The sequence below is a fragment of the Cydia strobilella genome, chromosome 1 (assembly GCF_947568885.1).
Source record: "Cydia strobilella chromosome 1, ilCydStro3.1, whole genome shotgun sequence".
Taxonomy (NCBI): domain Eukaryota; kingdom Metazoa; phylum Arthropoda; class Insecta; order Lepidoptera; family Tortricidae; genus Cydia; species Cydia strobilella.
Window position 1 is genome coordinate 30,926,493 of NC_086041.1, and position 16,288 is coordinate 30,942,780.

Here is a 16,288-nt window from a genome sequence, read left to right on the forward strand (position 1 = left end):
ATGTGGATGTAGTGCAGGTAAGAATGTATTTTGTACTGTGTGTGTGTATCATGTTTTGTCATTACATATATACAGAGAAAAATTAAAAAAGATAATTAAAAAAGAAAAAATAATTAAAAAAGATGTATATATAGCAATAAATAAATAAATAAATATATAGTTATTAGAGTTTACAACATATTTTGCATATTTAATAAATGTGTTCGAACTAGTCGCTTATATTTTAAGAACGCTGAAGGTTCTCGCAAGGGGGGTGGTAGGTCATTCCAGACTTTACTAGCGGCAAATTTAAAACTCCCCCTGAAGGACGCAGTTTTATGCAGTGGGATTCTTAGTTTTGTGCATTTTCTCAGCGACCTCGAGCACGTATCCTTTATCCATTTTATTTTATCAAACAGATAGCGGGGTTTTTCAAGATCTAACACCTTCCTAACAGCGCATGCCAAATGCAGTCGTCTTCGATTTTCCATATTTAGAACTTTGTTCTCATTAAGAAAGGGAGTAATGTGTGACCTGCTTGGAACTTTATAGCAGAACCGAACACATGCATTCTGCACACGCTGTATAGATTTCTTTGTTTTCGCAAGTAGTCTCGGTCCATACACAATGTCGGCATAGTTGAATAGTGAGAGAACTAGTGATTCAACTAAAATTTCCCTGACTTTAACCGATAGGTATTTACGAATATTATACAGTACCTTAAGTCTGTAGAAGGCATTTCGTATGTTTATATTCACATGTTCTATGTACCGCAACTCTCCATCCATGGTCACTCCTAGATTTTTTGCGTGTTCTACTTCCGAGATTATCTCTGTGCCAAGACTGATCCTTGGTCTTTGTGCTTTGATTTTTAGTCGTTGACTGATAGTTCCCATTATTACAAACTGGGATTTAGAAGTAAGGTGTATGAAGCGCTTTCGTCGGGCTCTACCTATTTGGGACTTGGGCTTGGGTCCGTTTTCATACTTTTCGCAACTGTCTTATTTTAATTAGATACACAGCCGCCTCAATGGCAGATAAGGCGGATGGCTTGTTCCTACATAGAAATAGGGCCTTGAGTGTACTTAAAAGTAAAACGACGTTTCATTATAAACAGGGGTTTATTATACGTGTTACGGTTTTAAGCTCTGTCGACGATCCAATCGGTGTATCTGCTGACGCGAGTGTTGACACCGGGATAGTCCCGGTGGGCGCACCCGTAGCCCCAGGACACGGCACCGATGAGCACGTCGGTGGTGCCTTTGTGGACGAGAGGACCGCCGGAGTCGCCCTGGCAGGCGTCCTTGCCGCCGACGTCTTGGATACCGGCGCACAGCATGTTGTCAGTTACATCGGGCCAACTTTGGAAACCGGACTGACTCTTCAGGTACGCGTATCTTTCTTTGCAGAAGTCCATGTTGATGGTGTAGATGTCTACGTGCTGGAGCTGCTCAGGGGAATGGCCGCCGCTCTGCGAGAAGTCAACAGTTTAATCCAACATAGTAAATCAAACAGAGAGGTGGATATGGAATTAAGTATGTTCACCGATTACTCCGACACCATTAGTATTTGAGTATTTCTTTTTTGTTTGAAAGGACTAAAGGAGTTACCTCCAAGGTATTATTGATTTGGTTCTGATGGGATCCATAAGGAAATGAGGGAACTCCTCAATTTTTAAAGGCACGTAACGTATATGGGGATTTCGGTGTTTTCTAAAGTAACTCGAGCTTTAAATTTCCTCTCGAAAACCATCAATTTGATGGAGTGACCAACCTGATGATGAAGACCACGGACGATATGTGGAACTTCCCTCTTATAATTTGGTGTATTATGATTTTGGATGTAGGTAGTATTGTAAATAACTGAAGAAACTGAGAGGTGAGGGATAGGTGTGAGAGGTTAAGGCAGAGGGTGGTATTTTTGGTGTCTCAGGTTGGGGATTGAGGGATTGGGGCTTGTCGATTTAGGGTTTGAGAGTCTATGGGGTTGAGGGGGCGGTTGATGGGTCAGGAAATGAAGGGTTGGGTGTTGAGGGATATGTGGTTGAAGTTCAGCGGTCGGGGGTTTGAAGTTGAGGGATTGGGGGTTAGGAGTTAAGAGGTCTGGGGTTGAGGGGTTGAGCATTTACGGTTGAAGGGTTAAAGGTTCAGGGTCGAGGGGTTCAGAGATCAGAAATTAACCGTGAATCATTCAAAACTCTTGTTGTGTATATCTACTATTTTTCGGTTCGACGGAGCCGGAAAGCGACAACTTCGTTTAGCGCAGCGTGCTGAATGTTTACGCTTTGTGCACGGAGAACAGAAAAAAATATGCAAGACCGCCTATATTAACTTACGAAGAGAGCGCCCCATCCGATGGTAGTGACTTGGGTGCCATCAGCGAGGTTGTAGTTGGCACCAGCGATGCTGACGGGAGCCACGCTGTTGCTATATACGGCGGGGGTGGCGAGGCGGATGATAGCAATGTCGTTGTCGAGGGTCCAGTCGCTGTAGTCGGCATGTAAGATCAGCTGGGACGCGTAGTGCACGGTGCCGCCGCTCTGCGCCAGCGACGTGCCGAGGAGCACTCGCCATTCGGAATGACTGTCACCGCTACAAAATAAAAATGATTGCATTACCACACAGTTAGCATTTGTGCGAGACTGCGAGTGGCAAGGTGAACAGCGATTGAGTGTCCATTCGCGTGAATATACATGTAGTATCTGTACCTAACTGCGAAGTTATAGATCGTAGAAAAGGAATAAGTTTTTAGCCGTTAGATGCTAGCCAACGTGCCAACCGTTTACGCTTTGTAGCGAACGAAACGCAACTGTGTCTATCGCACAAGAAGAGCAATAGAAGAGTGATAGAGATGACTAACGTTGCGGAGCGTAAACGATTGGCACACGTTGGATAGGCACCCTGTTAGTTCATTCTTTTAATTATTGTTCCAAACGTTGCCTTTAAGCTTAGAAATAAATTAAAAGTGGAAAAATTCACTGTCTTGGATGGGACTTGAACCCACGACCACTGTATCACTAGTACAGTGCTCTACCATCTGAGCCACCTAAGACCGTACCCAATGCTGCGAATATTTCCACCATATATGAGCCATTAGGGAGGCTCTAGCGACATCTACCGTAAGAGTGTTACACTTCTTAAACGGCTACCGGAGTTCCAGGTCATATTGGAAATTCACCAGTAACGATGCGCTATCCCATTCGCAGACATTTCTGCTTGATACAAAATTAATCTTGCCTTTAGTTATTTAAGAATTACGACCTATTCTGAGGGTGTTCAAAACATGAAGTTGATTAGATTACTTACACGTAGCAATGCGCCGCCGAGAGGACGGACTGTGAGTTGATGAGGGAGCCACCGCAAGCCTGAAACCACAACATACCCCCCCACCACCCGTATTGCATGTTGCTCATGTACGGGTATTCCTCCACGGTGGTGGGAGTGCCCCCCACAATGCGTTGTGGGTTCTTAGGGACGGCTGAAAACATATATTTACAATTTATACTCACATACTTAATTATGACGGCTGACACACATATTTATACATTATAATTTATAGATTTTGTTTAGCGATACGGGATCCAGTAGCCAGTATAGTCTTCATCTTCTCAAATGACTTTTTGGTCTAAGACGGTAATCTGTTAAACAAAAGCCATTGTCTCTTTTGTGCGAGCGGTCGGCCAAATTCGGTCGGCACATGATTTCAGTAGACTTTCCCTAAAGGGGCTAGGGATTGCAGAGGGTACTTTCGGGACTGCCTTAAAAAATCTGTTTTTACCACAATTTTCAGTAAAAAAATCGTAAAACGACGTCAATCTTTCTCTAAACATTGGTTATGTACAATATATTAAAAAAAAATCTAAATGAGATTATTTTCAAAATTTCTTTCTTGGGGTTAGATAATAAGATATTACGTATCATTTGTGGTACATTGTACAAAGAAAAATCGATAGGGTATATCGTATCTGAAGGATACAATCTTGATATTTTGTGTCAAAAACTAAACAAACTATACCAACTGATGAAAGGCGCAGTTAAAGGGTTAAAGAGGTATTTCCCGTTCGATATATGGATATTACGTATCATTTTATGATTAATATGTACTGTATCTGCAGTATAGTTCCATTAGTCTCGTGAAATAGGTATTGAAGTAGAACTGTCACTTTGTAAAATTGAAAAATTAAAAAAAAAATTGTTAATGATATTATTTTCAAAATTGCTTTCTTGGAGTTAGACATGAGGATATCACGTATCATTTGTGGTATATTGTACAAAAAAAATCAGCCATATCGTGTCTGGAGGAGCCCAAACTTGGTATGTTTCGAAAATTCTTTTTGTTTTAATTTAAAAAAAATGCCCGAAATGTAATGATGTGATATATTTTTAGAATCGCCTCAAAAAGCCCTTTCGTATGATATATACCACTCGATAGGTTTTGAAAAAAAATTTTTTTTCCATACAATAAAATAATGTTTTACCACTCCCCCCGCAGCGAAATTTTTTTAGGAACTGCGGGTCAAAAATTTTGTTTTGCCCTCTAGTATGTGTGTGCCAAACGGCTAACCTGTACATCGATTTGCGGTATTTTTATACGAACGGGTTAGACTATATTATTATGAGCAACCATTGCATGCCTACATTATCTGTCATATGGACTGCCTCTGCGTACTATCATAATATTTACTATACTACTAAATAATTCCATAAAAACTTCTAAGAAACCAACTCGTTAGGTACAATTCCTTACGACTGTAACAACAAACAACGATGAGGCATGAAATTCCATATTAACATCTCTTATGATATGAGTGGTTCTAGTCCTTCAAACGAGGTGAAAGGGTAAAATTCGAATCTCGAATTAAACAACATGGTTCTGATTTTAGCTCAGTGAAAATATGGATGCGCAAAACGCACGGATTATAATAGCCTCGTTTGATTGTCTGGAAGATATCGCTCTTTAACGATAAGACCGCCTGTTGTGCACCATAGTTTAATAAAATTGTAGTTTAATCTTCGGTTTAATCCTAAACTACACGTGATATTTTTACTATTTGATGAAAAACATAGGCAAAAACTGAATTGTGGCTCAGTAATAAATTAATATAAGTATCATCATTTATTTTAAACCAGCTTTTGCCCGCGACTTCGTTTGCGTGGAATTAGTTCCAGCAGTTAAGTAAGTGTAGCGCCCCTGTATAAAATCTGATGGCAATAATTTTGAGCATGATATGCTTAATTGCTTACACCCATTAACAGGCAATTAATTCATTTTCTTATTTTACCCCCCCTTTTCACCCTCTTTAGGGATGACTTCCGACATAAAAACTATCCTATGTTCTTTCCCGGGACTCAAACTATCTCTATGCCAAATTTAAACTAAATCCGTTCAGCCAGACAGACAGACACACTTTCGCATTTATAATATAAGTATGGATGTGTAAGCCCGTTTCGTATCGTACAGTCTTACTACGTAGGCGAACAACACGCGAACGCGAAGCGGCGCGGTGCGGCGCGGGGTGAATCAATCCTTTGATACGTTTTCTTAGAAGTGTCCTACGTGGGTTGTGAACGCGAACGCCGTAGGCCCGGCGCGCCGCCTCGCTTCGCGTTCGCGAGTTGTTCGCTTACGTAAGTCCTATCTATATTCTCTTTGGTAAGACGTAGCGTTATCGTTTTGAAATGAATTTTAAAAAATCTTGGTAAAACAGCATATGCCCTTTATTGTCGTCATAATACAGTCGGTTCAATGCATGTTCAAATCTAGCCCGGCTCCCTTACACGGAACGGCAATCTCCTTTGGAGGCAAAGTAACGGTTTTATTTTTTTCGGTAAACGGTTATCAATCAATCAATATTTGGGTAATATATAGCTACTGTCGATGATTTCGCCAACGTCAAAGTGGATCCCACGTGGTATCGAATTAATATATTATCTTATAAATAAACTTCAACTAGAATACATTATATATAAACGATAAATTATGGCCTCTAGGGTTCAAGCCAGCCACGGTTAGAGGTAGAAATACCAAATGCTCGTAGAGCACGACGTTGTTCGGTTGTTGGGTTATGAGCTCTTATGCAGCTGGACTTTACAAGGACCCGCGTGGGCTACCGCTACCCGGCTATCAGGATTTCAGATTTTCTAACACAGTGGATCAAAGGATGTTATGCGAAAAGTTGTCCAGGCTGGACTGGCCTTTAGACAGGTTTTAACCCACTTGATGGCACTGTTATATATATATTTTTGATTCCTAAAAATCGGGATAAAAAATCCCAGAGTTTGAGATACAGTTGGCGAGGAAAAAACGAGTTAAATAAAAATAAATATAAATCTTACCGGCAGCGAAGCCCAAAAGGGCGAGTAGAATCAAAGCCCGCATGGTCCTGGTGGGTTTCCTGACGTTACTGCGGTAAGTGGAGATTAATGGCCATTTATAGGTACGCTCTCGTATCGATAGTCGTTTAATCTTCGAAGGATCAGTTTGATAGTCGCTTAAGTTTTTGCGTTAATTGTTTTGCATTTCATCATGATTATTCATGACGTATTAGAAGATACGTTTGCCCGCGAGTCTGTCCACAAGACATATTAATGCCACTATTGTTTTCAAATGTTTGTGGCGTCCCCACTAGCTGCCACTGTCGACGTCATCTAACAGATGGCGTTAGGGAGCTAGAACGCAATTAGCTAGAAACCTACATCGCGCTTACGAAATTTCAAATGTCACTTACTATATATACTCCTTCTGACTAACTCTCAGTGGACTTCGGTCCCCAGGCATAACACCCGCCTGGAGAGAGTACTCTCTATTGGCCCTCTCTCTACACCTACTACATTGGTGACCTTCCGACATTGGACAGCTATGAAGACCTCAAGATCCTGATGACGCCGCCTCGCAGCAAAAACAGTTTCCTCTCTGTGTGCCACCTTGCATGCCTCTGTACAGTTTTGTACATATGTATTATATCCTGTAAATATCTTGTAAATATTCATGCCTGGCACTCAACTTCTCTCACTCTCTCTCTCTCCGCTCGCCGCTCTGGCTCTGAGCAACTGCGCTCGTCACACTGGCTCTGATAACATGTGGTATGTTATTTTCATTCTGGTTTTAAGTTTGTTTAACACATTGAAAATAAACAAACCGACTGGGTCATACGGTTAATGGTATACGGTATACCTAAGAGAAAAAAAATGCTCTTACATTTTGTATCTAATGTTCCGGCAGTCCCGCCCATATCTACGAATTAGGTAACCTCTACCTAGGAACAAAGATAAAAGATACCTACATTGATTGAGTAAGATGCGTAAAATCTAAGACAATTTCGTGCTTCGAATTTGACTGGTAAATAAGATGGCGCTGTACAGCTCCATACATTTTGCGTATGGATGGTATAGAAAGGTTGCTAATCTCTTATGGCAGAATTGTTGCAAATGTGACCGCTTTCAGCTTTAAATAATAGTTCCTAATCTCTCCGGTGGAGCTAGGTAGGCTCTGAGACCAAAGAATATTGTAATATATAGGAGACTCTATGACATGAACCATAAAGGTATAATAATGTAGAGATGAGATGGGGGAGGGGCAGCAAATTACCCGACCAAATTACGTAGGTTGTTTCTGGTATGTTGTCAGGAATGTTAAAACGTGTTTTTATTTGTGTCGCATTGCGTATGTTCTGTCCCTCATGGTTGCACGGGTGCACATCTATATAAATACTAGGTGTATGGTGTAGGTACTACAGTGTATGGTGGCGCCGCCTATTTACTGTTTTTTTACGGTCACTTTTTGATACATGGAGATTCATTTCCTTAATTACCTCTACCTTCCATAATTTTGCGGTAACTGATTGTCAAAAGTTGACGTTTGACAATTCAGTGACCGCAAAAGTCGCAAAACAGGCCAATACAGCGCCATCTGTTTTGGATTTCAAACTAAGGGGCACGTTTTTTTCTCTTTACCTCTTTATTACAATCAATTCTCTTTGCTAGGAAGAAAACTTTACATATTGATTTTAGGAGAGATGTTGTCTAAGAAAAAAATCTTGCCCCAGTTTGACGCTATCTGACTGCGCCATATGTTTTGAGGGAAATCCTGATTCCGAAATAACATTTGCACGTCGGTGCTATAAAAATCGCTGCAGAGTTATCTTGGCTCCTCCACACGTAAAGTGGGGATGATTTTTTTGCTTCAACCCTATAGTGTGGGAAGTCGTTTTAAAATCACGCAGGCAGGACGCAGCAACACGAAAAGTGAGATACAGATATCCATGTCCACCGAGTCTAACGTATAGGCGTGCGTCCTTGTCGTCAGTTACTAAATAAGGTAAGGTGTATGAAGCGCTTTCGTCGGACTCTAGGTACCTATTTGGGATTGGGTCCGTTTTCATTTGTATTTTAATTTGATACACAGCCGTCTCAATGGCAGATAAGTCGGATGGGTTGTTCCTACATAGAAATGGGACCTTAAATGTTCTTAAAAGTGAAACGACGTTTCATTATAAACAAGGGTTTATTATACGTGTTACGGTTTTAAGCGTTGGCGGTGATCCATTCGGTGTATCTGCTGACGCGAGCGTTGACACCGGGATAGTCCTGGTGGGCGCACCCGTAGCCCCAGGACACGGCACCGATGAGCACGTCGGTGGTGCCTTTGTGGACGAGAGGACCGCCGGAGTCGCCCTGGCAGGCGTCCTTGCCGCCGACGTTTTGGATACCGGCGCACAGCATGTTGTCAGTTACATCGGGCCAACTTTGGAAACCGGGCTGACTCTTCAGGAACGCGTATCTTTCTTTGCAGAAGTCCATGTTGATGGTGAAGATGTCTACGTGCTGGAGCTGCTCAGGAGAGCTGCCGCCGCTCTGCGAGAAGTTAATAGTTTAATCCAACATAGTAAATCAAACAGAGAGGTGGAAATGGAATTATCTATGTTCACCGATTACTCCGACACCAGTGGTTCTATTTGAGTAATTCTTTTTTTGTTTGAAAGGACTAAAGGAGTTACCTCCAAGGTGGTCCCATATTGATTTGGTTCTGATCTGATGATGGGATCCATGAGGATTTGAGGGGACTCCTCAATTTTTTAAGTCACGTATATGGGGATTTCGGTGTTTTCTAAAGTAAATCGAGCATTTCCTCTCGAAAACCATAAATTTTATGGAGTGGCCAACCTGATGATGAAGACCACGGGCGATATGTGGAACTTCCCTCTTATGATTTGGTGTATTATGATTTTGGATGTAGGTAGTATTGTAAATGACTGAACAAACTGAGATGTGAGGGATAGTTGTGAGAGAGGTTAAGGCAGAGGGTGATGTTTTTGGGGTCTCAGATTGGGGGTTGAGGGGTTGGGGCTTGTGGATTCAGGGTTTGAGAGGCTATGGGGTTGAGGGGGCGGTGAGTTGATGGGTCAAGAAATGAGGGGTTGAACCCTCGTTGAGCTCTGGAAACCTTACTCATTGACAGGAACACAACACTATGAGTATAGTGTTATTGGGCTACGGTTGTCGGTAAGGTGGAGGAACGGTACTTCCCCAGTTTCTTAATTACTGACCTATGTGTGTATACCTACTATTTTTCGGTTCGACGGAGCCGGAAAGCAGCAACTTCGTTTAGCGCAGCGTGCTGCTGAAGTTGACGCTTTGCGCACCGAGAACAGAAAAAAATATGCAAGACCGCCTATATTAACTTACGGAGAGAGTGCCCCATCCGATGGTAGTGACTTGGGTGCCATCAGCGAGGTTGTAGTTGGCGCCAGCGATGCTGACGGGAGCCACGCTGTTGCTGAATACGGCGGGGGTGGCAAGGCGGATGATAGCAATGTCGTTGTCGAGGGTCCAGTCGCTGTAGCCGGCATGTAAGATCAGCTGGGACACTGAGTGCTCGGTGCCGCCGCTCGACGCCTGCGACGTGCCGAGGCGAACTCGCCATTCGGAAGAACTGTCACCGCTACAAAATAAAAATGATTGCATTACCACACAGTTAGCATTTGTGCGAGACTGCGAGTGGCAAGGTGAAAAGCGATTGAGTGTCCACTCGCGTGAATATACATGTAGTACCTGTACCTAACTGTGAAGTTAGATCGTAAAAACGGAATTAAAAGTTTTTAGCCGGATGCCTGCTGATCGCAAGTTACTTATACTCGGGATCTGGGTGCCTACTGCTGCCTAGCCAACGTACCAATCGTTTACTCTCCGTAGCGAACGAAACGCACATCTTCTGAGGGTTTATAAAGCATGAAGTTGATTAGATTACTTACAGGTAGCAATGCGCCGCCGAGAGGACGGACTGTGAGTTGATGAGGGAGCCGCCGCAAGCCTGATACCACCAGATACCCCGCCACCCGTATTGCATGTTGCTCATGTACGGGTATTCCTCCACTGTGGTGGGAGTGCCCCCCACAATGCGTTGTATGTTCCTAGGGACGGCTGAAAACATATATTTACAATTTATACTTACATACTTAATTATGACGGCTGACACACATATTTGACATATTTATAAATTATAATTTATAACTGTTTGCTGTTACATGTTTTATACTTACATATTTTTGTGTCGGAGTTAAGGAATGTCCTAAAATCATTTTGTTTAGCGATTGTGAACTGTTACTGACCAATTTTATAAATTCACTGTATAATGTGTACGTGTAGGCATGTAGGTACCTATTGAACGTAGTCGATTACCACGCCCTCTCCGTGAGTGTAGGTACCCAATATAACAGTAATATAATTTAATGGGTAAGTATGGGTAGTAGTACTCACGGACAAGGCATGATAATCGACGGCGTTCAATACAAGTATACAGTGTTTTTTTTTATTACCAATAAACTACTAGATCCTGTGGTGCTAAACAAAATTATTTCAAAAGACTTTCCCTAACTCTTTAACTCCGACCCAAAAATAGGCGTAAAGTTCAGGTAAGTGTGTCTGTTTATAGCATTGTAGCATTTGTAGCTGCATAACTTAGTTAGATAATTATGTTTTAATTGCATGGATATGTCACCTAATGGGGTTGGCAACTGTCTAAGGTTTGTATAGATGGCGCCATCATAGCTTGTTCCTTTACTCTAGTTTTGTTCTGTACTGTAAGATTTGGTTTTTAGGGCTGATCCAGGCCATATAACCCCCAAAAAAAAAACAAGAATTTGACACAATTCTAGGGATTGACCGAGAAAGCTATGCTAGCGCCATCTAATACTTCAACCGGCCAACTCCATTGAAATAGGCTTATTGTTTATTTTAAAATAACGTTAACGTCTGCGGGACTTTAGTTTCTCTGGTTTAGAAGGAATCAGCGAAAATGCATTTACCTAGGCACAGAGTACTTCAGGAAATTACCTCAAAATAACGGAATTAATCTCAATTATCTACGTTTTCCCTTATCGTTTTCGGCGATGAATTTTTAAAATCTTGGTAAAACACCATATGCCCTATAAGGTCGTTATATTACAGTCGGTTCAATGCATGTTCAAATCTGGCCCGGCTCCCTTACACGGAATGGCAATCTCCTTTGGAGGCAAAGTAAATGTTTTTTTATTGCGGTTAACGGTTATCAATCAATCAATATTTGGGTAATATGGCTCCATAGCTACTGTCGAAGATTTCGCCAACGTCAAAGTGGTATCCCACGTGGTATCGTATTAATATTTTATGATATAAATAAACTCAAACTTATAAATAAGTTAAAATACGTTATACAACGATAAATTAAGGGCTCTAGGCCTCAAGCCGAATAACTGTCCTGAATTTTAACGAGACAAAGGGCAAAAGGCAAAAGGCAGAGCATATTTGTTCTGACCCCACACCGAGACTTTAAAAAGAGCACGATCATTATTTGACAAGGATTTCAGACTTTCTAACGTAGTGGATCGAAGGATGTCGTGCGAAAAATTTACCGGGCTGGGCTGGCCATTAGACAGGTTTTAACCCACTTGCACTGCGCTATTTTTTTTTAATTCATAAAAATCGGCATAAAAGTTTTCATTTTAAGATACAGTTTGCGAGGAAAAAACGAGTAAATATAAATCTTACCGGCAGCGAAGCCCAAAAGGGCGAGTAGAATTAAAGCCCGCATGGTTCTGGTGGGTTACCTGACGGTACTGCGGTTAAGTGGAGATTGGTAGGCATTTATAGGTCGCTCTCCTATCGATAGTAGTTTAATCTTCGAAGGATAATCAGGCTGATAGTCAATTAGGTATTTGCTTTGATTGTTTGGCGTTACATAATGGTTATTCATGATGTATTAGAAGATAAGAACCTATTTGCTCGCGAGTCTGTCCACAAGCCTCATGTTGCCTCGCATGCCTCTATTGTTTTCAAATTTTATTTTCATTATGGTTTTAAGTGCGTTTAACAGATTGAAAATAAACAAACCGACTGGGTCATACGGTCAATGGTATACAGTATACCTACGAGAAAAAATGCTAATACATTTTGTATCTAATGTTCCGCCAGTCCCGCCCATACGAAATAGGTTACCCTACCTAAGAACAAAAATTTATTATTTATTATTTATTTAAATTATTTACACGGCATCACAGCATAGGCATAATACACCGAATAATTAAACTAGTTACAGGTATACAAATTACAAATACAAGAATTACAAATAACAGATAGGTATCTTTGTTCCTAGGTAGGGTAACCTATTTCGTACGGGCGGGACTAATGTAGGTACATTGATTGAGTAAGATGTGTAAAATCTAAGACATATTCGTGCTTCGAATTTGACAGGTAAAATAGATGGCGCTGTACTGCTCCATACATTTTGCGGTAAATGATTGTCAAAAGTTGACGTTTGACAATTCAGTGACCGCAATAGTCGCTAAACAGGCCAATACAGCGCCATCTGTTTTGGATGTCAAACTACGGGGCACGATTTGATCTCTTTACCTCTCTATTACAATCAATTCTCTTTGCTAGGAAGGACACTTTACATACCTATTGATTTTAGGAGAGATGTTGTCTAAGAAAATAAATAATTGGCCAAGCCCGAATCAAAGCTCGAGGCATTTAGTGTTCCGTGCGCATCGTTATACTTTACAGAGGTTGTTTGCCTGTTTTTAGTTTAGGTTCCGTAGTCAACTAGGAACCTTAAAACCAGACGTAGTTTCGCCATGTCTAACCATGTTTGAACCATGGGTCGAAAAGTATGAAAAAAAACGTGACTGTAGTTTAATAAAGACATTAAACCAAAACGCAACGCAATTTTACACTTACTTCTCCCTTGGGTCCTGCGTGTAGGGCTTTCGATGCTGAGTCGCAGAAAGGTGAGTTGTCTGTTTTTATCTATGCTAAAGATATTTCTAAAGCGATTAAAAACATGACAAAAGGTAAGTCACCTGGACACGACGGTTTAAGCATCGAACACCTGAGGCACGCGGGCCCTCATCTACCGCGTGTGCTGTCTCTGCTGTTCAACCTGTGCCTTAGCCACTCTTATCTGCCGCCTGATTTGTTGGAGACTCTGGTGGTGCCCGTTATTAAGAACCGGACAGGTGATGCTGCGGATGGGTCAAATTACAGGCCTATCTCCCTGGCTACAATTGTGGCAAAGGTGTTTGACAGTGTGCTAAATTCATATTTGAGAACCTATGTCAAACTGCATGACAATCAGTTCGGATTTCGACCTGGGCTGTCAACAGAAACAGCAATCCTTGGCTTAAAGCACACTGTTAAATACTACACAGATAGAAAGACGCCGATATACGCCTGTTTTTTGGACCTGTCCAAAGCTTTCGATCTCGTCTCCTACGACATCTTATGGCAGAAATTACAGAAGTCGAAGCTACCACCAGAGTTCATTCACCTTCTCAGGCATTGGTATCTCAATCATGAAAACCGTGTGAGGTGGGCGGGTGAGCTTACGGAACCGTATAGGCTTGAATGTGGCGTACGACAGGGTGGGTTAAGTTCACCAATATTATTCAACTTATATGTAGACGCGCTGATCGAGCAGCTTAGCAGCACTCATGTCGGCTGCCATGTTGATGGCGTGTGCCTGAACAACATCAGTTACGCAGACGACATGGTGCTGCTGGCGCCCTCGGTTGGCGCGCTCCGCAAACTTGTCTCCATATGCGAGTCCTATGCCTCCTCACACGGTTTGATTTACAATGGTAAAAAGAGTGAGGTAATGGTTTTTAAGTCCGGTAACAAATGCCCCTCACATGTGCCCCCAGTTCGACTCAACGGGATCGCTCTCGAGAGAGTCTATAGGTTTAAATACTTAGGGCATATTGTTACCGACGACTTAAAGGACGACGAGGACATGGAGAGAGAACGGAGAGCGTTGTGCGTAAGGGCGAATATGCTGGCCCGAAGGTTTGCTAGATGTTCAAAAGCGGTAAAAATAACTTTGTTTAAGGCGTTTTGTTCATCCTTTTACACAGGTAGCCTTTGGGTCAGCTATACCCAAAAATCGTATAACGCTCTACGAGTGGTGTACAACAACGCCTTCAGTGCTGGTTGGGCTGCCTAGGTTCTGTAGCGCCTCCGCCATGTTTGCGGAGGCTCGAACCGATGGCTTTGTAGCAATTATACGCAAGAAAGCGGGCTCATTACTGCGCAGAACCAGGGATAGCACAAACAGCATTCTAAGGATGATTGCTGATCAAGTTTGTTGTCCAATAATGATAACCTTAACTAAATTAATTAAATCTAATATAACTTTTAAGTATTAACATAGTTTTTAAGCCTTATAATATGTAATACTAACACAATGGGATCATGTTATCTTGAAAAAAAAAACTAGGCAACATGATCAGTCAAGCCGTTTTTGAGTTATCGCAAAATGTATTCCTTTAATAGAAAAACGACGTACAAAGCGCTGTGAAGATATTCCATTTTGCTTGTTATGTGCAAATGCTACTTACTAATGTTAGTTCTACGTTTTCGTTTCGTAATTCCACGTTTAATTAGATAAGCGTAGAAGCTACCGTATCGTTACCGTGTCGTTAAGAGATCACAGAAAATAAAAATGTCAATAAACCCTTTTTTTAGATACTTAATGAAGATTAAGCCATTTGTAAGGAACAGATTGGATACGGAAGTGCTAAGGAAGTACTAAGTAGTCAAAGTAAGTGATCTTCTTCGGCGGGAACGGACTCGATTAGATGCATAGCCTGCATCAAAAGTACGTCGCGGGGACGGTAATTTGTGTTTTGGGAAAGTATTCTATGAAACTCAGTGACACATTCATCATCAATGTAGTCATTCGCAAGTATATACAAAAAGCGAGCCATTGTATTCGACAAAAACCTAGGAGATAATTGATAGGAATTGTGCAGTCAAAACGGCAAGTGCAACGTTACATCCAAGCGCTCAGACTCGAATAGGTCAATTTTATGGTTCACCATTATAGGTATCGGTATTCTATACTGCTTCAATTTGAATTTAGAACTTATTATTTTGATTTGATTTTGTTTCTAGTTCCATATGCCATATATATATAGACTTTAATATTATTTAGAACTGCTAAAAATGTAGTTTGTCTAAGCTAACAAAGTGAGACAGTGTAAGTAGTGTAAGAATGAGATAAACGTCATATTTTCATAGAAATTTGACATTAATGATGACATAGTGACACTCGAACTCTATCAATAATTGGACGTAGTTTAGGGAAAAGGATCTAATCCACAATTTGTTAAAAAAATATCTTTCTTTCAAACAGAAAATCAATTAATTTAAATGTCATAATATTTTATGGATGAATCCTTTTCGCTAAACTACGTTCACTTGATACTGAATTCAGTCCGAGTTTTTATAACTAAGTTTTTATAATGTTTTTATAGCAATATAAACCGCATTAATGTTATTACTCTACTTAAGCTGTCAAAAAAGTATGTTATGAGTAAGTTATTTATATTTTCTACAAGTTTGAATTTAGGACGAGGAAAAATATATAATATTATCGTGTTTTTCAAAGAATTTAAAAAAGAAAATCTTTTCCATTATTGTTTTTAAAAGAAAAAAATATTTTAGTAGAACTTGGATTCATGAGTACCAATTTGTCGCTGGCTCTAAGGTTGACGAAATATACTGCCCGATTCGAACTTTAAGATACGTCAAATATTACGACTATATGTATTAGTCAGTGTCAAAAGTGACGTTTGTTCAAAAAAAACGTAGGTATCGTAAATATAATCGTAATATATCGTATCTTATAGTTCGAATCGGGCCGATAAAGTGAGCCGATCATTCAAACAAGTTTGAACAACATCGGCTCAATTTCGTCAACTTTACCTGTTTCCAAAAACTAGAATAACATTTTTAATTGTCATATGGACTTCCAAGATTATTTTCTCGTAACAGAACGT

At 40.9% G+C, this 16,288-nt stretch overlaps 3 protein-coding genes across 3 annotated transcripts in view; 1 reads left to right on the forward strand and 2 right to left on the reverse strand.

The window, feature by feature from the left end:
• The window catches only part of LOC134744246 (electron transfer flavoprotein regulatory factor 1), a 225,484-nt gene that overhangs the window by 128,520 nt on the left and 80,676 nt on the right, over nucleotides 1-16,288 (forward strand). The gene's annotated exons all lie outside the window — the stretch shown is intronic.
• On the reverse strand, nucleotides 1,082-6,384 carry LOC134743344 (trypsin, alkaline C-like). The gene is made up of 4 exons (XM_063676739.1): nucleotides 6,315-6,384; nucleotides 3,285-3,456; nucleotides 2,315-2,570; nucleotides 1,082-1,450 (listed from the first exon to the last, which is right to left on the reverse strand). Exons 1-4 carry the CDS (start codon nucleotides 6,355-6,357, stop codon nucleotides 1,121-1,123), a joined length of 801 nt encoding a protein of 266 aa, XP_063532809.1. The 5' UTR covers nucleotides 6,358-6,384; the 3' UTR covers nucleotides 1,082-1,120.
• On the reverse strand, nucleotides 8,463-12,106 carry LOC134747530 (trypsin CFT-1-like). Its single transcript, XM_063682118.1, has 4 exons — nucleotides 12,003-12,106; nucleotides 10,229-10,397; nucleotides 9,663-9,918; nucleotides 8,463-8,831 (listed from the first exon to the last, which is right to left on the reverse strand). Exons 1-4 carry the CDS (start codon nucleotides 12,043-12,045, stop codon nucleotides 8,502-8,504), a joined length of 798 nt encoding a protein of 265 aa, XP_063538188.1. The 5' UTR covers nucleotides 12,046-12,106; the 3' UTR covers nucleotides 8,463-8,501.

Excerpts from the sequence above, each read along its gene's own strand:
- LOC134743344 (XM_063676739.1), bottom strand. The coding sequence starts at position 6,357 with ATGCGGGCTTTGATTCTACTCGCCCTTTTGGGCTTCGCTGCCG. Across the intron at positions 3,457-6,314 it reads CCTTTTGGGCTTCGCTGCCG|CCGTCCCTAAGAACCCACAA; the intron begins GTAAGATTTATA and ends ATATGTTTTCAG. Across the intron at positions 1,451-2,314 it reads TCGGATGGGGCGCTCTCTTC|AGCGGCGGCCATTCCCCTGA; the intron begins GTAAGTTAATAT and ends GACTTCTCGCAG.
- LOC134747530 (XM_063682118.1), bottom strand. The coding sequence starts at position 12,045 with ATGCGGGCTTTAATTCTACTCGCCCTTTTGGGCTTCGCTGCCG. Across the intron at positions 9,919-10,228 it reads TCGGCGGCGCATTGCTACCT|CGGTGACAGTTCTTCCGAAT; the intron begins GTAAGTAATCTA and ends TTTATTTTGTAG. Across the intron at positions 8,832-9,662 it reads TCGGATGGGGCACTCTCTCC|AGCGGCGGCAGCTCTCCTGA; the intron begins GTAAGTTAATAT and ends AACTTCTCGCAG.